This window comes from Episyrphus balteatus, chromosome 2 (genome assembly GCF_945859705.1).
Source record: "Episyrphus balteatus chromosome 2, idEpiBalt1.1, whole genome shotgun sequence".
Taxonomy (NCBI): Eukaryota; Metazoa; Arthropoda; class Insecta; order Diptera; family Syrphidae; genus Episyrphus; species Episyrphus balteatus.
In genome coordinates this window covers 29,672,323-29,695,038 of record NC_079135.1, presented here as the reverse complement: position 1 = coordinate 29,695,038, position 22,716 = coordinate 29,672,323, and the positions used below count along the sequence as shown (strand labels likewise).

At 33.6% G+C, this 22,716-nt stretch overlaps 1 protein-coding gene across 1 annotated transcript; it reads right to left on the bottom strand.

Annotated features, from left to right (window-relative positions):
- Positions 1-1,600: 1,600 nt before the first annotated feature.
- LOC129909013 (mediator of RNA polymerase II transcription subunit 12) lies at positions 1,601-14,100 on the bottom strand. The gene is made up of 11 exons (XM_055985925.1): positions 13,321-14,100; positions 7,917-9,018; positions 4,899-7,857; positions 4,651-4,838; positions 4,341-4,590; positions 4,028-4,270; positions 3,658-3,942; positions 3,005-3,272; positions 2,019-2,936; positions 1,798-1,951; positions 1,601-1,741 (listed from the first exon to the last, which is right to left on the bottom strand). Exons 1-11 carry the CDS (start codon positions 13,934-13,936, stop codon positions 1,732-1,734), a joined length of 6,993 nt encoding a protein of 2,330 aa, XP_055841900.1. The 5' UTR covers positions 13,937-14,100; the 3' UTR covers positions 1,601-1,731.
- Positions 14,101-22,716: the final 8,616 nt, after the last annotated feature.

Genomic DNA, 22,716 nt, shown 5'->3' with positions numbered 1-22,716 from the left:
TCCATATGAACAATTTGATAAGAGGTAAGTTTATCTTATTTACCAAAACTAGTGCCAACCACAAAAAGAAGACGTTATAAAGTGTGCAAGCTACAGATGTATTAGTTTTCTTAACATTGCTTTTAATATTTTGTTGGCTTAAAGACGCTGGAAAATAAGTACATACATATTTCAAATCGAAAAGCCCTACCTTTTTTACAAGCTCACAAATAGAACTCAGGTTGTAACCAACTTTAAATTCAACAAGTTTAATTACAGAAACAGAATCCGTTTCACGCGATCCAGGGTCCAGGGTTTCTAGATAGCCGGAAAAAATGTTCACAGACACCCTATCATCTTTTTTGAGGTTATTTCCAAAACCTGACGTAATAGGGCAAAATAATAAGGTAGTCGCAACCCCCAGATCAAAAATTTTTAATTTTGTGTGGCTGTGACATTCTTTGAGCTTATCCTGATGTGGACTTCGGAATTGGTTTCAGCGACCCAAAAATCATATGATTAACCCAAGTCAGAACCTTTTTTTTGAGTGGTTGTGTAATTTATCAACCGTAAAATTAGTTTAAAAAATGTTCCTCATACGTCACAGTGACCGCTTAAGTTTAATATTTATTTCTAACTCGCTTGATTCGAGGTTAAGGCCTCATATGTAACCGATTTCAATGAAATTTTTTGTAAAAAAAAAACCCTTTAGAGCCGTTTGCTCAAACGAAACTTAAGGATTTATGTTCTACATATAAATCCTTATGTGACAGTTTACGCAGAGGAAAAATTAGGGAATAATCATTTTTGGGTTTAAAAAAAGTTCAATTTTTTTTTTTTGAAAATTCAATTTTTTGAAACGGAGCAATGAATTTCAAATGCCATACCAAATTTTTTTGTAGAAAAATGTTTGAAAATTTTTATGTACAAAATGTATTAAAAAAAAAAAACGGTTCCAACGATGTTCAAAAATTGTTTTCTAAAAATAAAGTTATAATAAAAAATTAAATGGAATACTTTGTTTAAAGAGCAAAACCATTTAAAGCGATGAACTTTGAAAAAAATTTTGAATTAATTTTTAAGATTTTTATTTTTAAACTTGAAAATCTCAAGTTTTTGATATTACCTATTCCTATGCTTTTTAACCAAGTTTCAAGATTCTACAATGATCAGAAATGCTCTGTAATATTTGATGAAAATTTAGCGAATTTGGGCATTACCACGCCCCACGAAAACAAGTGTAATCGCTGCGCAAAATTTGTATCTATGATCTGTAAGTGAGTAAATCATTCAGTCAGTTACCGTTTTTGTGATTTTTGAAAGCTTATATCTCAGAAAGTACTCTTCCTATGTAGCTGAAATTTTCTAAAATAATTTCTGTAGACTAGCTTAACAAATGTATCTAGTTTAAAGTAAAGGGAGGTCGAAAATGGTCTGATGTGTTTCCTGTAAATAAGGGTGTAGTGCCAAAGTTTCTAGAGAACCGTGTCCCTTGATGTAGATAATGTACAGGAACAAACTTCTTCTCCGGGTAGAGCTCACAGTTTAAAAAATATCAATTTCTTAACATTCTCAAACTCTGGTTTAATGTACTATAAAAATGGGTAACTCAAAATACTAATTTTGCATTTAAGATAATTTTATTCGACGTAATTTCGTCTTTGTCTCTTTAAATCATGTACTAATTTCGAAAAAAAAAATAAGAAAAAAAAATCCTTTACAAAATAAATTATAAACATCGTATAAACTGATTCACGTAGACCTGACAAAAACTACGTTGAAATAATATTTATTAAAAAAATAAAAAATACTTAGTACTGCTGGGGATGTTGTGAGAATTGTTGACCCATCATTCCCTGCTGATTGGGCATTTGCCGCTGAAGTTGAGCAACCAAATTCGGTGTCTGTTGCTGACCCATGCTCTGAGTCTGTGGTTGTCCCATACCCGGCCCAGCATTTTGCTGACCCATACCTAGGATTTCAAAAAACAATCAAATAATATCTGCATGAAAGCAACTACAACTACAAGCAATACTTACCTTGCATCATCATTTGATGATGTATTCTCTGTTGTTGTTGTTGGAATTGTTGTGCAGACACAACTGCCGGCTTACCACCAGTCGGTTGTTGCCTCGAATACGGAGGTGCTGGACCTTGTGCCATCATACTGTTCATTGTTACATTTGGAGCCTGATTCATATATTGACCCCTGTTGGCTGGCATTGCACGCTGTTGGGCTAGGTACTCAGTGGGATTGCTTCGCTGACCGCCCATTTGATTGAAACTACCCATCATACTCTGCTGGTTGCCTTGTTGATTCATGCCTTGATTGTTGTAGTTATTAAAGTTCTGGAACTGAGGTCCTTGGTTGACAATGCCCACATTCTGTTGTTGCATCATTCCAGCGTTCTGGCTCATTCCAGTATTAACCATGCCAGCTGTTTGTTGGTTTATCATGTTGCCAGCATTATTGCCTCCAATCATATTACCACCCTGACCCATTGCCATGGCTTGCTGACTTTGAGGATTTTGACTGATGCCCGTTGGTTGAATTTGATTTTGTTGTGTCATGATGGCATTGGGATTAATACCCTGGCCCATATTGGGCTGACCCATTTGACCCATTGTTTGATTCATAGATGTGGCCATTTGATTGGTGGCTGCCATTTGATTGGGTGCAATTCCACGTAATGTGCCTCGCATGAATTGTTGTTGCTGCTGCTGCTGTTGTTGTTGTTGTTGCTGCTGTTGGACCTGTTGTTGTTGGGGTTGCTGCTGCATAACCGCTTGTGGTTGACGTTGTTGTTGTTGTTGCTGCTGCTGTTGCTGCTGTTGTTGCATATTGAAATTAGATCCGCTGGTCTGATTGGCACCCATAAATGGAGGTTGTCGCTGACGTAGCATTTTTTCCAAAGCAGCTTTCGAGTTGTTCATTTGAGGTCTCTCGAAACGGTTCACTAAAAATCAAACAAATACAAATTATTTTCCAATAAAATATATGTAAATAGATAATATTTTTTCTCACTTTGCATTCCTTGTTGATTATAAAACTGTTGTTGTTGCTGCTGCTGCTGTTGTTGTTGCTGCATTGGATGATATCCCGAACCAGGCCATTGTTGTTGTTGCTGACCTTGCGCCATACCTGGACCAGCACCAGCAACAAATCCCATTTGTGTATTTTGTTGAGGATTACCAGGGCCAAGTTGTTGATGCATATTACCAGGCACTACTGGCATTTGTTGTTGTTGCATAATTTGATTGGGATTTCCGGGTATCATTTGATTTGGTGCAAACTATTGAACACAAAAACATAAAATTCAAATTAATTTAGAATTTAATGAAAAAACAATGAGGTATTTTTTCTCTCACAAACAGTTTCAAAATAAATTGTTGTATTCGGCAGAGAATATTAGAAAATGGAGACAAAATTTAAGTTGTAATAAATTGGTTGCAATTTGGTTGCGACATGGCAACAAGGCGACATGGCGACAAGGCGATAAGGCGACATGGCGACAAGGCAGCATGGCGACAAGGCGACATGGCGTGGTTGGTTGAGTTCAAACCCAAAAACTAAATGCTTTAGAGAAGAATATCATCCAGTGTAACAACTTAGTTCAAGCTCTGAGAGGTCACTCAAAAACAATCCAATAAAAATAGAAAAATAAATCATTCACTCACCTGCATATTCATTTGCATTGGATTCATTTGATTTGGATTAATCTGTTGTTGCTGCTGCTGTTGTTGTTGCTGTTGTTGCTGCTGTTGTTGTTGTTGTTGCTGCTGTTGCTGTTGTTGCTGTGGTGGTTGGGGTAATTGTGCTGGATTCTGAGTATTCACTGGAGGTGTTTTGGCATTTTTAGGTTTCCTAGGCTTACGATTACCTTTGCCTCTACCTCTACCAGTTACCGGAGCACTTGGCGATTGATCAACAGATGATGGAGTATCAGCTTTCATTTCATCCTTCTTATTATTTTTAAAACAAATGTAAAAGAAAAAAAGAAATTAACAAAAAAAAACTGAGCAAATATAAGTAAATAGAAAAGTATACCACAATTTTTTCTGGAATAGGTTCAATATCCTCTGGTGGCAGAGGCAATGGTTCATAATAATAACTACTTGGCTTAACTAAACTATGTGAATGATATTTAAGATGACGATGAGCTTCCTCATAAGCTAATGGTTTCCTTTCCAATTTAACTGCTCCAAACCATGTCCACGATAAAGGTGCTGGATTTTTGTGACCCTCTAATATATCCCATACGCTAATTCTTTGCTTATCAGATATCCGAAGCTGTGTGTATTAAATTCAATTCAATAAGACTCAATTAGATGATTATAATTAGTATATTTTTTTAGCTTACAAGTTTTTTATCCTTCGCATCCACACCAGCTGGTTCACATGCTATAACTTCTGTTGTTTGTTTATAAAGTGGCAATAACTGACGTATGAATCTAATTGATGCATTGTTCTTCTCTCCAATTTCTTTTTTCAATTTTTTCATAAGATTTAGATAGAGTTTTTTGTTTTCGTCCCTTTCTGATTGATTATCCGAAGCTAAGGTAGAATGCACCAAAGTTGCTAACATGTCCACAACAGTTGTAAATAATTCACTAAAAAATACAATATAAATGAAAGAAAACTTAATCACACCCCAAATTAAAACACCAAACCTATTGTTGGTTAAATCAATAACTCCCTGGCAAACAAGTTGAGCCAATAGAATAGCCCAATCGGTTGTTGATGTACCATTCTTTTGTATAGCTTCAAACATTCCACCCACCAATGAGAAACGCAATTGTAATGCATCTAACATTTCTGTCCTTCCCTGTGGATCATCGATTCCTCCAATTTCTTCAAACTACAAAATAAAAAAAGACAAAAAACTTATTTGAGTAATGTTCTTCTGCTTCCAACTCACCTCTGATATTGATTGTAAGAATGTCGACAATTGCGAATGAAGAGATACCAACAGACCTTCTTTCTGTTCATCTTGTCCTTTCAGACAAGTTAGAACCAAACCCAAAAATGGTTGATTATTCATTGGAAGCTTTTTCTTATTCACACCCATTTTCTCCCTTTCTTCACAGTCTTTGATTTTCGAGAAATAATTCATACTCTCTAAAACCTGTCCGGCTACTCGAAGTATTCGACCCTGAACGGCACTTGTAAGTTTGGATACAAGTGGAGCCACTAGCCATGTAGATGGCTTTGTTTTTTGATTCTTGGCTGCGTTTTCATCAATTTGAAATACATCAATTGCAGCTCTGGCCACTGTGTCGAGCCAGTTCGTAAGCTCTGTACTATTGGACGATGTCTGACGATACATTAACTGCAAATCAAGCCACGATATACGTAAAGTCCATTGCTCCAAATTCTCTAGAATCCGAACGATAATTGCCTTCTGATCCATTTCAGTTATCAAATTGTATTCGTTTTCTGCATAGAAGATCATATGCAATAGCCGCTGGACTTGTTTGGACGTCAACATATCATCAATAATCATATCGCAGAGTTTTTCAGAGTTCTCCAGACATCTCTCGAGCACGTACTCCTGGGAGCATATCTGCTTGAGCACATGCTGAGCAAAGTCAGACAAGGAAATCTGATCACTTGTCGATGAACCATGCATGGCGTCTTCGGCTTCTCCCAAAACACTAAAATCACATGTTCCCAGTATTGTACTAAGATTTACAGGGTGATCTGAGTTCTTGGGAGTACTGCCTGGATGAACTGGAGTGTTAAGTCCGCTGCGTTTGCCACTGCTAAACACAGTGGATGGAGTCTTTTGGGCTGTAGTATCGACAACTAAAAGAATCGCCTTTAAAACAGCCAAAACGGCTTCGATGGGAATGTTTTTATGTGCGCCAACCAACAAATGACGATCACAGCTCAATTTAATATTACAAGCTAATCCAGCCACATTAATGGGATTCGGTGATGTACTAACAGAATACAATCCTGGTTGAGGAATCTCAATGGTTTTAAAGAGCTTCAATACCAGATGACATGTCAATCTTGCACCAGCTTCAGCATCTGATGTTATATCGCAAGCATTAGCTAGAGCAGGAAGAGCTATTTTCATGACGAAATCTGCCAATGAAAAGCAATGACGGGCAATCAGGATGCAGGTGAAAACTGCCAATGAATTGTGAATGTTAACGTTTTGAATGTCAATTTGGCTGAAGAGATCCTGATAGCGTGGATCTCCGTTTGAATTGCATAGCGCTCCAAGTGCAGCAACCCATTCCTGAGACAAGGCATTACAGCAGGCAGTCAATTCAGCACAAGAAATGGCAATATCATTCAATCGATCGTTGTCGGTTTCTCGGCAAATGGCAATAATTGCATTGCACACAAAACTGTACATGTTCAGGGGAGATTCGTTCAACTGACGTGCCCACATGGGATCGATTTTGCCACCTCTCTTCGGTGCAGTAAAGAGATCATTTAGAAATTGTGCATTATAGGATGGTGGAGTGATTGGAGTTTGAACTGGCGAATTAAAAATCAACTTGAACTTGGCATTAGCACTGTGGAAGTGTTCAGCAGATTGAGCCTTCCCCTTGAGCATGGCGCAAGAGGAATAAAGATCAGACAGATAAGCTAGAATGCATCTTTCAGCTGAACTGCAATCACTTGGGGTATTGACATGTTTGATAATTTTGCATAATCCCTCAAATACAGAGAAAGTCTGCTCGGGTGAGAGCAACAGACAACTGTGATATCTGCGAAGAATTCCTACTATATACAGCCCCAGAGAAGTAGTATAACTCTTTGCCAAGTTAGATTTTTTGGCAATCAATTGATTTTCGACTTCAGGAAGTTCCTTTAAAATCTGATTACACAAATCAAGCAGACTGAAGATATTCAGTGCCATTTCCATCAAATCAAACAAAAACGCTACATGCTCTTGGACCGGCAGATAGTTATTACTTCCCGATGCGAAGCTATTTAATTGTTCCAATACTGTTGCCGCACATTGATAAGTCACCACATGCTGATCAAAATAAGCCATATTTTGACACTTACTCGTAGTGGCTTCAAAATTGAATTCACTTCGTGAATGTTTCTTTACTTTACCACCCTCAGCCACATCGATACTGAATTTCTTGGAGAAGAGTTTACAAATTTCTTTGGACATTTTCTTAACGGCATGTTTCTTTTCGTCACGTTCTTTGCCAACACCAAAGAGAAGAATATATCGTTGATTGGATTCACTACTGTACGATGCATAATGATCGTCTTGATGAATGGGAAAATGCTTGGTGTAGATAAAATGCCTTGAAATTGGTGGATCATTCGAGCCGATTCCATGAGCAACATGATCGGGATCTTTAGGACTATCTGGTGCTTCCATGGCACTTTGTTGGTCTTTTTCTTTGATAGTCTGCAGGAGTTTATCCAAATCATCATCCACATTGGAATCATCGAATTCTTCAAATACATCTTCGAAACCTTGATTCGGTGATGATGGTTTATTCGAAACTGGACCTGTTCCTGTTATTGAGTTTGTGGTTTTCGAGATAACACTTTCCATTAAGAGATCACCACGAGATATGAGTGTACAGAGATAAGCATTGTATGAGAAGACATCATGACGGAAGAGTTCACTGAAAAGATGCACAAGATTGGTGAATTGTGTGCGATTTTGTTGAGAGCCATTTTCATCTAGAACTGGGGCATCATGATCGAGAAAGTTCATTAGAACTGATTGAAATACTGGCAGCCCACCAATTAATCCCACACCAGATGCTATGGAGTCTTTATCATCGTTGTTGTTGTTTCCATTCGCATAATCATTGTCCGGTGGTGTGGTCACTTCCATTTGGCGTTTGTCCAGAAGTATTGCCACGACCATTGCACGATGTTCACCCCATCTAAAAAATACAAACATTTTATAAGAAAATTGAAAGATTGTTTTAGGCTTTCAACAAACCTTTGCGACGAAACAGCCCACTCGCATAAAATCTTGACAGTGTCGGCACCTTGTTTCGGATCATATTCCACTTTGATTTCCTTCATCTCTCCATTGGGTCCCATTTCTTGCTTAATCATACTAAACGGTGTAAATATTTTAGCATACAACGATTCAATGGAATTACTCGGATCCATTTTATCAAAGCAATGCGAGTCCAAATGATCCAAAATGGTTAAAATCTTTGAATAAGAATTCTTATTTGCATTTTGCCATTTCTCAGCACACCAACGATTCTCGGCATGTTTGGAGCGCAAAATGATTTCCTTCTCTGCGCTTCTCAGTTGTTTTCGTATTTCATTGTTTGTAAGTTCACACTTATTCGGCATGGGCAGTAGCGATGGTGCAATTGGTAAATTATCCAAAGGACTACCATGCAAAGCCGATGGAGTTCGATTCTCTCCAATGCCACACCAAACCATTGCAGTTGGACATTCGATTGTTATAACTTGTAAAATCGAACTTAGAAACAAAACAATATCTCGATGATGAGCACATGTCATGTAATCATTGATTGCACTTTCAAATGGATCAACAATGGGATTTTTACTTTTGTCCGATTCGAAATTTTCACCAACTGCCAGTTTGATGGGATTCTTTTCGACTGCAGCAGCAATTGCAGCTTGACTATCGACAACAGCGTGCAATAAACTTGTTAGTTTCTTTGCAACAATGTAGGCTAGTTTTCTGCATAGACGTTCGGCTTGTACGAAATCTTGCATATATTGGAGGGCAAAAGTTAGAATTAATTTTTTTAGTCCATTGTCAGAGTTTTGCGAGCGCATTTTATCCAATAGATCGAGAATCCAATTGAGGAATTCTTGTCGATCGAGGAGGGATTCTTCGTGCATGTATTTACTTAGTTGAGTGCAGTAATTCCAGTATTTGACGGCATTTTTGCCATCTTCTTGTGGTGTTGTTAGATTGGACATACCAGAAGCACTATTGTTGGCTGGACTGAGCATTGGTACTGGACTTGTCATTGATGAGGGAATCGGAATAGAGTTTGGTGTATGTCCCATTCCGCCGGTTGTTTGATGAGATGAATTTTTTTCCAAAGTACCTAAAGAAAACATCAGTGAGTACACGAATTTTTAGAATATTGAAAGCTTCATAATATTTTTGAAAGCATTGCATCAAATTTTTAGTAAAAACAAAAAAAAAAGAAGTTTAAACAAGTCATCTTAGCGACGGCGCACAGTGGCCCGCTTTGACTTTTTTGGTTGCAAAAATTGAAATCTACTTGGAATCTGATATCGTTTCCCAACTAAATAAAAGCCCAACAAAATCTATAAGAGTGTCAAATATTGTGTCGGAAGTCATTTGTGGGCAGTCAGCACAAGGCCCAGACCACTTTTTCATTCAGTTTCTTCAACATTTTGAAGAATTTGAATTAAAAGAAAGATAGAATTTGAAGAAATCTTCACAATTTTTTTTGTATAATGAAGGCGCACTAAAGGGGTTTAGGTTTCTATCGACGCCGCCGCCGCTTAGGGTCTACGTAGCTACCCCCACAAACATTTTCCTATATTTTAATTTAGTTTTGCCACTCAGACGCTCAGGACGCTCAGGACTCTTGGTGAAGAAATGAAATTGAAACAAATTGATTTCTAATTTTTTTAAACTGAGTTGACGATTCCAATAAACAATTATTATATTGTTGCTGTAATTGATGTAATTAACAAAAAAATAAAAATTTTTTGGGCACCAAGTGCCGTTATAATTTTCATATAGATTTGAGTCCAGGAAACTCGAAAATCTTATTAAAAAAAATGTTAATGGATAGGTTTTCCAGATATGATTTTTCAAAATTTTTTGTCGTTTTTTTTTTGGTATTCGGGCTATATCTTGAGTAATAAACGATCAATCTGAACAAAAACAACCCGGTAGCTGGATAAATAAACAACAAACACTGGAAAATGTATCAAAAACTTTTTAAAAAATCGATTTTTAAAGGAAATTTTTGCCAAAAAAAATTTGTTACAGAAATGAAAAATTTAAATCTTTCGAATGCTCATACTTTTGCATTTTTTATGTGTAGTGCACTTTCTGGCAGAGAAAAAGATAATTTTCTTCAAAATCTATGGATAAGTCATAAAGATATGATTATTTTTGAAACGATTAATATTTTCGACTCTTTTCGTTGCTTTTTGTGTTTTTGTCTATGACTTGAAAAGGAAGCCGAATTTGAAAATTTTTATTAAGTAATTTTTTGTAGATACATAATTAAATTTTATATCGACATAATATCCTCTTAAAAAAATTAAAAATTAAAACATTGTAAAAAACTTAAGGAAAACTATTCAAACGAGAGAAAAAAATTATATTTTTGATGTTTTTACTAAATGGTCTATTTTTATCTTTTGGGTATTTATAGATATTGAACATGTAACTTAGAAAAGAAAATACTTTATCTTTCAACATAATGATCACAAAAATTGAATACGGCTAAAATTGGATAAAATATGGACTTTCAAAATCTTGCCATTTTTCATTAACACATTTTACAAGAAGGAGTTTTGTATGTTTTTATATATCTTTATCAATTAATACCTCCATTAAAAAAAAAACTCATATCATATCGTTTATCCTAAATCCCAAAACTATTTTCTAATTTTATAAAATGTGTTTCAAATGAAAATAGATTTAGGGCGATTTTATTCACTTAAAGTTGAAAACAACTCGAGGATTTTAATGTTCAACTTGAGAATTCGATTTTATTCACTGAAAGTTGACGGTTTTAGCTTTTAGTTTTCAAATCTCAAGTTTATCAACTTTTGATTTTCTCAACTTTCGAAAATATCAGAAGTTTGTCAAGTAAACTTGAGATTTTAAATTGAAGCAGATATTTTCGGATCAAGGTGTCGAAAAATGTTTTGCTTTATAGATATGGGCTCACAATGAATATGCCTATCCATTTATGTAAAAATATTACAATTTTTTTTTTTTAAGATTTTCGAGAAAAAATCAAATAATGGATTTTCAACAAAGTTCTCAAAATCCATCGAGTGATACATCAAAAGAAAGGTCTCTTTGAGTACTATTCGTTAATGAAAACCAAAAGTTTCTAGGACGCCTGGTTGCTGAATTATTTGCGATCGAAATATTTTTTTATTTTTCTTCTTATATATTTTCAATTGAATTTGAATTTGATGCTGGGACTTTTTAAAAAATTTTTATAATTTGTATAAAATTGACTTGAGTAAAGTTTTTTCATGGATTTTTCATGTCTCGAATGTATCGCAGTGTGTTTTTGTTTTTGTTCTATTACATAAATAATGTCACAGATTCACAGTATCACAAAAAATAATTTAAAAAACCTACTATCTATAAAATTGTAGTTGAACTTTTTCTATAGATATTTTAAAGTCTCGGAGTGAAAGTAAGGACTTGAAAAATAATATTTTTTACACTTATTTTGGATGTAAGTTTTGTTCAAGTCTTTGGTGACTTCGAATATTTTTGCATAATAATTTTTAAATTTTGTCCATGTCTTTGGTCGTTACTTGGAATTACTTTTTTTAAATTTTTTGTAATTTTTGATTAATATCATATTTTGCATGTTATTTTTTAACTTTTTTCTATGTCTTTGGCTACTTAGAATATTTTTAAAATTTTTGATTAATATCATATTTTGCATGTTATATTTAACTTTTTTCTAAGTCTTTGGCTACTTAGAATTTTTCTATATAAATTTATTATAAAAGTTCTTTAAAAAGCTTAAATAAAAAAAAAACCTTAAACAAAGCCAAATTTTGGATTGAAACAAAGGAGTTAAGAATAAAATTATTGAATAAAACAAATTTTCAAATTGTAATTTATATCTCGAGTCGGAATTAACTCTGAAGCTTGCCAACTTAAGAGTTTTCCCAGAGTTGGTTAATAGTGAATAAAATGGCCCTTACTATTTGTTTTAATATTTTCTAAGTTTTGCAAATATTTCTTGCATGGTGGTGGTGGTGAAATGATAAAGAAGTAATTTTAAATAACGAATGCAAACAATAAAACCAAACGAAATAAAACTAAACGAAAAAAGTATACAAGACCTTTTTTGTAGAGCGTTCAATTGCCTACAAGAATATGTAAAGATATATGCTAAAAAGTCGATTCATAAAAAAAAGATTTTTTACTTGCTCAATAGGGCAAGTACTGGTTTCGTGTCAAAAACAATTCGAGGTTTTAATCAAAACTAACATTAATGATGGAGAAGTCCGAAAAAGTGGTTTTCGTCATGACAAAAAAAGCTGTACATGAAGCTGCAGCCTAAACGGGTGGACGGATTTTCTTGAAATTTGGTATAAATGAATTTTCGTAATTTCCAAGGTTGGTTTTTTTTTTTTTGTTTTTTAATATCTCGCTTAGAACATGTACCTCCCATACAACGTGTTCGAGTTATTGCAATTTTCTCGAAAACGGCTCTAACGATTTTGATTAAATTTGACTGACGTAATGCTATACGTATGTACATTTAACATAACTGCATTTTTAGTTTTTCTCAAAAAATACGGATAGTGCAAATATAATATTAAATTTTTAAATCGCTGATGTCGGCTCTTCCCGTACACCATTAATGAGTTATTACAATTTTCTCGAAAACGACTTTAACGATTTTGATTAAATTTAACACACATTATGTTGTACGTAAATCTAACATAACTGCGTTTTTAGTTTTTTCTCAAAAAATACGGGTAACAGAAATATGGCGTAAGAAATTATAAAAAAAAAAAAAATTACATATTTCTGCATTTCTTATGAAACTCCTCAAAAAATCAAATTATAACTAATTGAAATTTTTTTTCCTAAAAAGCTTTGAAATAAAAGCTACTTTTATCATAAGAGCAAGTGCGTGCGACCCCAGTTTTAGTAGAAGTTTGATGTAAAAATTAAAAATTGCAAAGCGGAGAACCTTCCCATATTTGGTGAATATATTCTAGAGCAATCGATTTTTCGGAGTATGTATAAAATCAAAAAAAAAATCGAGTTTTTTGATCCACTTTAGTACACCACCATTTGAAAAGCATAATTTGAAGTTCATAAGGAATTGATTATTTCCGTAACTTTGCTATCATTCCCTGTCGAATTCTTTACAAACTTAATATGGAGCCCTCCCGATTCGTGTTAGCTATTGCCTATGCCAACGCATATACCATATTGTCGATTTAACAATGCGAGGTCAATGACCCCTAAATTTACATGGGTTGCAAACAAGTTTTCTCATGGAAAAAAAAGTTCTTAATCATTATTAATAACAGATATGAAAAATTAACCAAATTAATAGACGTAACTAACAAACAACTCATACAATTCATTTAAGCATAACTAAACTAGAAATAAAGAAATAAGAAAAAAAAAACAAACAACCTACCATTATGAAAATGATCCTGCAATTTGGGCAGCAATTCCTTCATGAATTTTATCAAATTGCCAGTCCACTCCACAGCCGGATCATAAATGCTTCTTTTCTTATTCTTCGACTCAGTAAATGAGACAGTGTAAGCTGCACTTAGTTTAATAAACCATGTAGCCCTTTGCATACTGACTTCATTGTCGCACAAATTAACAAAGATCTCTTCTTTTTTATTGAACGATGGAGCTTTTTTAGCTAAAGCTAACAAAGGTTTATTGCCAGCCAAATCTTTCAACCAAGCATCAAGAGCACCTTTGGTACGTGGCGAAACTGGCCAAAAATTATCTTTACAATTGACTTGCTGTTTTTTGCGTCCACTGTCCTGAAGCGTCATAAGTTCTTCTTTCTTGGCCACAATTGCATTGAAGAATGCTCCAACTTTACTCGCATTCACATTGCTATTGTGGGCAGTTCCAAATTCTTCAGCATTCAATTGTGGTATAGCAGTGAATCCATGTTTAACGTTATTTGGGGTCAGCTCATCTTCTCGCTGTTTGGCTTCTTGGGGGTAGACATCGGGTGGCCCCAAACGCGGACGTTTTAGAGGTCTTTTCTCTTGTAATAGTGAAAGCATTTTGGTTTTTCACTTGTTCTTGGGTAAATGTAGATTGTTTAGAGAGTATTTAAATTAATTGAAAAACATTTTTACTATTGGAAAAATATTAATAAGAAATTTTTTTTGGAAATTATTTTAGTAGTCAGCCATAATGGATGATGCGAAAATTATTTTTTCGAAGATTTCTGTCAAAAAGTAGTTTGACAAGTAATTCACCACTTAACAATGCATTTGAGGAAGTGAGATGAATAGAATTGTGAAATTTATAAAAAAGAGAAAATGAGACAAATACATATTTGGTGTGGTGAAATTTGATTTGTTTACATCAGCTGATTGGGCATACATATGCATATCGAGGTGAAAAGTGGTTTGTTTATATAAAGAGAGGTTCACATTTGCCCTAAAAGTATTGCCGTGGTATTGTTTCTAGTTAAGTGTATTGAGGTAGTATTAAAGTAGTTAATAACAAATTTCCGTATTGATATGTAAGTTGTTTGGAACAAGCCCTGCCAATTAAAACTCAATAGTTTGATAACGAAGAAAAATAACAAAAAAAAAAATAAAAATTATTAAATTGATGAGCTCACTGTCGTACCTGGGCGAAACGCTTTGGAGTTGAGGTCACTTGAGCTTTAAAATTGAACTCAATAGTTTGTATTATCGAAGCTACATTTGAGATTCTGTCAGTAAGGTTTGTAGGACATGGGAAAAGGAGAACGATATACAAGGTGAAGCCTCTATTAGGATACCGTAAAAAGTCTATGAGAAGCTTAAACAAAGCTTTACCGAAGCTCTACCCGAGCTGTGATTTGACAGATAGCTTTGGAAAGGCTTGTAAGCTTGTATACCTCTTTGATACAAGTCTTATCGAAAATTTATACCCTACCTACAATTTTGCTTCTATAATGCTTTACAGAAGCAACAATTGCATCTGTAAAGCTTTATAGAACAAAAATTGTTTGTCGGGTAGAAACAAAAACATAGCCAAAAAATGCCCCCAGCCCTTGTATATAAAAACTTTTTTTTTTAATTTGCTTCGAAATTTTGAAACTGAAGTCCGAACCCTGACACACACTCTTTTTTTTTGTAATTAAACAGTTTAGATTTCTAAGAACATATTTTGTTTTTGTTTTAAAATAAAATAAAAAATGGGGAATTAAATACACATTTCGAAAAAAACAAGGAAAATATAAAAAAAGTTATAAAATTCTCCCAATGTCGAGAAACATTTAATATTTTTTGAATTTCAATTTTTCTTGAAAACGAAAATTGCATAACCGTCAGAAACAAAGTAAATAAGTTTTAAATAAATAAAATATTTATTCGCATCTTCTCTAGTAATTGCGTTGTAAACACATAGGTACAAAATAATAGGGGTATTCACGATCCGATGCAACTGGTCTTGTATCATTGCAAAAGTGCAAAAGTGTAAAATCTTACAACACTACAACAACAAAATATATGGATTGAAATTTTACAATGGTCTTGCACTTTTGCTATACCCTAGACCTATTGCAAAATAAAAATACAATAGAGTAAAATTATTTTGACAGATGGCAGCTCACCGTTGCGTCGCCCATGATAAACAGTTTGTCTTTTTTATTCTGTTTATTATGGTTGTCGGCTTGTCGGTACTCATGTCCCGTGATTTAGTTTCTTTTGATGTAAAATAATTTGTGAAAATTAATTAACCCGAACAAAACAAAGAATTAAATTATAAACAATGGAAAAAAAGAAGAAGCAACAGTGGAGGAACAACCCTGTTAAAAAAAAAAACATCATGGATTTCATTCATGCTTCAATATTTACTATAGATTAGAAAAGGGGCATTCACGATCTATTGTAAAAAAATAAAATTTTACATTTTTACTAGGCCTGTTGCACCAGATCGTGAATACCCCTAATAAAACATCATATTTAAAAAGTGATTTCGAAACATTTCGTCAATACTTGCAGTGAATGTGACATAATGATAATATAGATGACTGTATTTAAATGTATTCGCAAAATGATAATAATCTACTTAACTATTTTAGTTAGCCTGTTTTCACTAGAGCAAATGAGATGATTTCGATCAAATTTGCCAAATGAGGTTCGAAATGAGATAATTTCCCATACAAATTTCAAATTCGAAATGAGATAATTATCATCTCATTTCGACGAAATTAGGTAGGAAATTAAGTCAAATCGCCTGAACGCTCATAAAATTTCATTGTGAATAGGTCACAATAATGAATTCTTACAAAACGTCAAACTAAAAAAATAAAAAAAAAAAACCATAGCACAGCGGTAAAATTAAATTGTGTATATATGGTGTCGCGTCGGTAAATAAAAGTTCTTATAATTCCGAAATAACTATGCCAGATCGTAGTGCCACCAAAGGAACCTCAAATTCCTCAATATTCAGCAATTTTTTGAAGAAATTGAAGAAAACTGTGGTTTGGCAAATGATTCAACCTAAGCAAAAATTGATGTAAGAATATAAATGCAAATTTTCTCTCTCAATATACCTAATATTTATCCTTTTTATATATTAATTTACAGGATGAAACAAGAAATGCTCAACTTTTGTTTGAAGGCTACGAATAACACTCTTTTCTATATCTCTCGGTATACGACTGGCTTCCTACTCCGATGACAAAACCATCCAGATTTGGCTGGCATACCTGCCTGGCAACGAAGGACGTCCATACACCTGACAACGAAACCGTGTGCACCATTTCTGGGGAACACACACGAGCGGTTTATGACATAAGTTGGTGCCATCAGACCGGGGAAGCAACGGCGTGTGGATGATTACATCTACATTTTCAAGGAAGACGAAGGTTCATCAAAGGACGACCAACATTTTTGCTGGTCACTGCTGTGAACAAAGCGTATCTGCAAGACGTCAACTGTGTGAAATGGAATCCTTCAGTAGCTGGCCAATTGCTGTCGTGTAGTGACGATAGAAACATTAAGATTTGGAACTTAGTTGAATAGTTTTTTGTCCAAAAGAGAAAAAGTTAATTATACGTAAAAAAAAAATACGAAAAAATTGTTTTTGTTTTTATTCATTAAAAGAGGAGCATTCAAAGTTTAAAAGTGTTTTCTGGTCTTGCGGGAATCGAGCCCAATAACCAAGGAAAGTCTGTCCTGACTGGCATTGATGATCTTTGCCAAAGTTTTGGAGCAGCGGGACGGCATCATTTTGTTTTCTGGTTTGATGTTGTTTAATGCTGTCACGAGCTGAAGAGTAAGACAAAGATTACACTGAGTCTTACATATTTTCCATTCCAAACTCACCTTTGCAAGAGTATCTGCATCAACCTGCTCCATAATCATGTCCGAGGTTGGGTAAACGGTATAATGCCACAATTACCAAATGTTGGGTAGGTAATGATTTCTCTTTCCCTTCGACAGCGAGGTTGCAAATGCTCAGAAAGTCAGAATAATGAAGAAGAAAAGGCTGGAAGTTTATATGCATATAAATGATAAACATATTTTATATTAGAGAAAGTACAAACCTTTATCCAGAACCTCTTTGAATTATTCCATTTTATTAATTCTTTGAATAATTAAACATTTAAATGTGTCAATCGTCAACATATGCCTGACACGTCAAATTCAAATTTTAGTGTTGACACTTCTTGTCAGTCCAAATGAGATAATTTGTAGTGAAAACACTTTTTTGCTAATTTGCTAAATTACCTCATTTGGGGTATAGTGAAAACAGGCTATTAAATTTGACGAATGTGGCAATCACGTGTGAATTAAAATTAAAATTTGTATTCTTCTTTAGAAATGTTTGTTTTTTTTTTGTATTCTTCTTTTTCAAATATTTTTTTTTGTTTCCTAGGTGATTGCTGTCGAATAGAATATTTTGTTTTAAAAACTTGAATACATTTTTGTTTTGGAATTTTCGTTTGATATTTATTCTTACGCAAAGTTGCAACATTTAACTTAACTCTTATTTATTTTATTGATATAATAGCCTGTTTTCACTACAGCCCAAATGAGGTAATTTAGCAAATTTCCAAAAAAGTGTTTTCACTACAAATTATCTCATTTGGACTGACAAGTGTCAACACTGAAGTATGAGTTTTGTTGACAGGCCTGTCATTCATATGGAAAAAAAAATATTAAAATAAAACGGAAATCAAAATGCCAGCAAAAAATGGTAAGTTAAATAATTATCTATTAAAAATAATTGCAATACAAACAAATTGTTTTTCAGAATAAAAACAAATACGACTCCTTGGAAGTAATATAAAAAAAGAAAACTAAAAAATAGACTCCAGCCCAAAAACCACCACCGAAGAAACTAATCGTAGTCAGTGGGACACACATCATCGCTATTCCTGAAGTTAAAACTCGCATCAGGTAATGAAGACGAAGCTACATATAATCTATTATGCCATGCTCACCAACCAGACGACAGTACAAACAGAAGTGGGTAATGCTGTATTCGAACATTCACTGACCCAACTCAAGGATAATCTACAAACAATCACAAAGAAGCGAAAGAAACACAAGAAAAGCATACAGCAGATCTAGGTATATCACTTTTATGAGGCGACGTTCGACGACGGCGATGACCAAGGGAAGAACGCAGCAGCAAGACATGTCCTCAAAATAATCTTTTTAAAATAATCGAGGCCCAACGAAATGTAGTATAATTTTTGACAAAATAAAATTGAAACTAATAAAAAATTAATTAAAAGAAAAGATTTTATTTTATTTTTACACGATTCTTGGTGTAGTCAGTATCCAAACAGAGCAATGGTTTCTCCTGGTTTCATATGTTGATCTAACACGCATAGAAAACCCTTGAACTGCTTGGAGCTTCGTTGATTTGTACATTGTTTTGCACGCCAAGTGCTTCAATGCTTTTGAAATAATATACTCGGTACATATGACAAATGGGAATGAATCTTCATCACTTTCAGTGGTTTGTCGTGGCGCAGTACTTGCAGCTGAGGACTGTTGTCGGCAAACATTTTTTTCAGTTTTTCGTAATGAAATATTTCTGTTTTAATTTCGCGAAAAACAAATATACACGTTTTACATCCTTGGGATGATATTGGATAGTCTCGACTCCTAGTTAATTGCTCGGTTACGTCCAGCTTTTTTAACAAAGATCTATTAAAAAAAAAAAACAAAGTCAATTCTATTCAATCATCAAATTTCTATTATTCAAAAACTTACCTCTAACATTTAATTGCTTCATAGAATGAAATAGAGGTAGAAACTAATGATGGAAATCAAAGTATTATGCTTTATAATATTTTTTTATTTATTTATTGTTTACCGACGCGAAATACACAAATTTAAATTTAATTTTACCGCTATGATTTTTTTTTTTAGATTGACGTTTCGTAAAATGCCACAATTGTGGCCTATTCACAATGAAGTTTTATGTGCGTTCAGGCGATTTGACTTAATTTCCTAGCTAATTTCGTTGAAATGAGATGATAATTATCTCATTTCAAATTTGAAATTTGTATGGGAAATTATCTCATTTCGAACCTCATTTGGCAAATTTGATCGAAATCATCTCATTTGCTCTAGTGAAAACAGGCTATAATAATAGAGAAACCAAAGATTTTGTTTTTCTTAATTACAGGGCACTATAATACAATAATTGATTCTAGAAATGTTGATTTTTATAATAAAAAATTTGTATACCTTATAGCCTGTTTTCATTACACCCCAAATGAGGTAATTTAGCAAATTACCAAAAAAGTGTTTTCACTACAAATTATCTCATTTGGACTGACAAGAAGTGTCAACACTGAAGTATGAGTTTTTATTTGACAGTTTTTTGTTGACACTCAATGCATAAAAAAAATTAAAATAAATATAAAATTTAAATCAAAATGCCAGCAAACAATGGTAAGTTAAAAATAATTATCTATTGAAAATTTAATTGCAACGCATTCAAATTGCTTTTCAGAATAAAAACAAATGCCTTGCTTAAACAAAGAAGCCTGGAAGTAAAATAAAAAAAAGAAAAAAATGGCTCCAAGCCCAAAAACCACCACCGACGTTCAACGATGACGAAGGGGACAACGCAGCAGCACGTTACCATGTCATCAAAATAACCTTCTTGAAATAATGAAGAAGGCCCAACGAAATGTATTATAGTTTTCGACTACAAAATAAAATTGAAACTTAAGAAAAAAATTAATTAAAACAAGAGAAACATTTTTATATTTGGTTAACCAAAAGAAAATTGTATTGCGTTTTTATTTTTTTCGAAGACCCCACGGGGTAGCCAATATCTAAACAGAGCAATGGATTGTCCTGCTTAATTTCATATGTAAATCTAACGTCTAACCCGCAGAGAAACTCTTGAACTGCTTGGAGCTACGTTGTTTAATACATTGTTCTGCTCGGGCTCGCCAAGCGCTTGGCTGCTATTGAAATAGTATACTTGGTAGTCGGCACATATGACAAATGGGGCTGAATCTTCACAACTTCCAGTGGTTTGTCGTTCCGCAGTACTTAAAGCTGAGGATTGTTCAAGGCAAACAAAATTTTTCACTTTTTCGTTATTGAACATTTCTGTTCTAATTTCGCGAAAAAACCATCTAAATGCACTGCTATACATCCTTTGCAATATATTGAATAGTTCCGACTCTGCCACGTCCAGCTTTTTTAGTAAAGATCTATAAAAAAACAAAGTCAATTCTGTTCTATCATCATATTTCTATGATTTGAAACATACCTCTAACATTTAATTGCTTTAGTACAGTTCACAGAATAAAATGCGGAAGCATAAACTAATGAAAATGATGAAAATCAAAGTTAATAATATTTTTTTTTTAATTTTATTATTTACCGACGCGAAATACACAGTTGAAATTTAATTTTACCGCTATGATTTTTTTTTTATAGGTTGACGTTTCGTAAAATGTCATAATTGTGACCTATTCACAATGAAGTTTTATGTGCGTTCAGGCGATTTGACTTAATTTCCTAGCTAATTTCGTTGAAATGAGATGATAATTATCTCATTTCAAATTTGGAATTTGTATGGGAAATTATCTCATTTCGAACCTCATTTGGCAAATTTGATCGAAATCATCTCATTTGCTCTAGTGAAAACAGGCTATTATGTTGTTTTGAACTTTTTTTTTATTTTAAGATTTTTGTTCAATATTTGAGCTTTTTATTAATAAGTTGGTATTGTGGTACATATATAGTCTTTAACAGTTTTCTTATAGCAAAAAGTTTAAAACTTGACAAAAAATACAATTTTAGAAAACATTTAACATTTTGTGTTATCAAAAACTAACAACCTTCCTTTGAATTTTATCTGCCTCCCCTTTATTATTAAGTTTTTAGGTTTATTTACTTTATAACTCAAAATGATGCAGTTTAAAACTTGTTTTAATATGTATTATCAATTTAAATTATAAAGTAAAAACTTTAATAAATAATAAGCAATAGAAGATAAATTAAATGTTGCAACATATTGCCTTAGAATATATTAAATAAAAGTCCCAAAACAAAAATCTATTCAAATTTGCAAAAATAAATTATTTGGTTCAAAAATGCTCAAATCACTATCACCTAGGAAACCAGAAATAAACAAAGCGTTGTAAACAAAAATATTTTTGTTTACATTTCTCCTTCCATATTTCCAGACTGTCGAAATTCAAACATATGATTTCGGTTTTTTCTCTTTATCCTATTAAATTGATAAAAGATTTTTCTCCCTCTTACACACGTATTTTATTCCTTCATTCTACCTTTCAAAGCTGGAATAAAACTATCACAGCGCACCCTAGTTAAAGGAAGCGGACCTAATAAATTCACGTTCATGATAGTACTATAGTTTATATATACAAGGCCCCAGCTAGATTATTCAATGTCAAAAACCAAAATTGTATTCTTCATTCATTCTGTAGGATCTTAATTGATAAAATCAAAAATTTCCTAACTAAAAAAATTCGCTTCTATAGTGATCATCAGAAGATTCAGATCATGATTAATTTCTTACCTATAATACTCGTAAAAGAATTTAAAATGTGGCCTTTTGCCACTCCTATTGAACAGCATAGAAGTAAAAGCCTGTTTTCACTAGAGCCCAATTGAGATAATTTCGCAAAATATCTCATTTCGAATGTCAAATCGTATTAAAAACAAAAATTAATTTGAACTGACCTAATTTGCGAAAACCACATTTTCTGTCCCGAACAGACCATAACAGATAATTGACCACAACTTTATAGTTCTGTTCAATGAGGAAATAGTCAGAACAGGACAGGACAGAGCAGTTTCGAGAGAAACTTCAGAACAGAAAACAACAACAACACACACAAGAAACAGTATTTCTTTTGTAAAGCTTTACTGGAGCCACAGTTGCTTCTATAAAGCTTTATAGAAGCAAATTTGTTGGTTGGGCACTTGACAGTTCTCACGAATATGAGGTTGAATTACGGCACACGTTCGCTAACGTATACTCGCTATGTGTTCCTATCTTTTTCGTCTTATTAAATAGAGACAGAAATAGTCAAAACGTTAACGTAATCGTGTGCCGTGATTCAACCCAATGAAAAGCAAACAAAGAACTTCAATGAACAGCAAAAAGCTGTACAGCCCAGAACACCGCCTTTGAAACTCCTTTGATATTCCAAACAGCATCAATTAACAGCAAACAAAAACAGTTCCGAACAGCAAAATCTCAATAAACAGAACTGAACAGCCTCGTTGAACACAACTATTTTGTCTTCCATAAACTTCAGAGTGTAAACGTATCAAATTACAACACAAATGTCAAAAACAAAAAATTGCTGAAAAAAAAATTGACG

Bases quoted from the DNA above. Each gene is read 5' to 3' on its own strand.
- LOC129909013 (XM_055985925.1), bottom strand. From the start codon at position 13,936: ATGCTTTCACTATTACAAGAGAAAAGACCTCTAAAACGTCCGCGTTTG. The intron at 9,019-13,320 runs GTAGGTTGTTTG...TGTTTTCTTTAG, and splicing joins GCAGGATCATTTTCATAATG to GTACTTTGGAAAAAAATTCA. The intron at 1,952-2,018 runs GTAAGTATTGCT...TTGAAATCCTAG, and splicing joins TCATCAAATGATGATGCAAG to GTATGGGTCAGCAAAATGCT.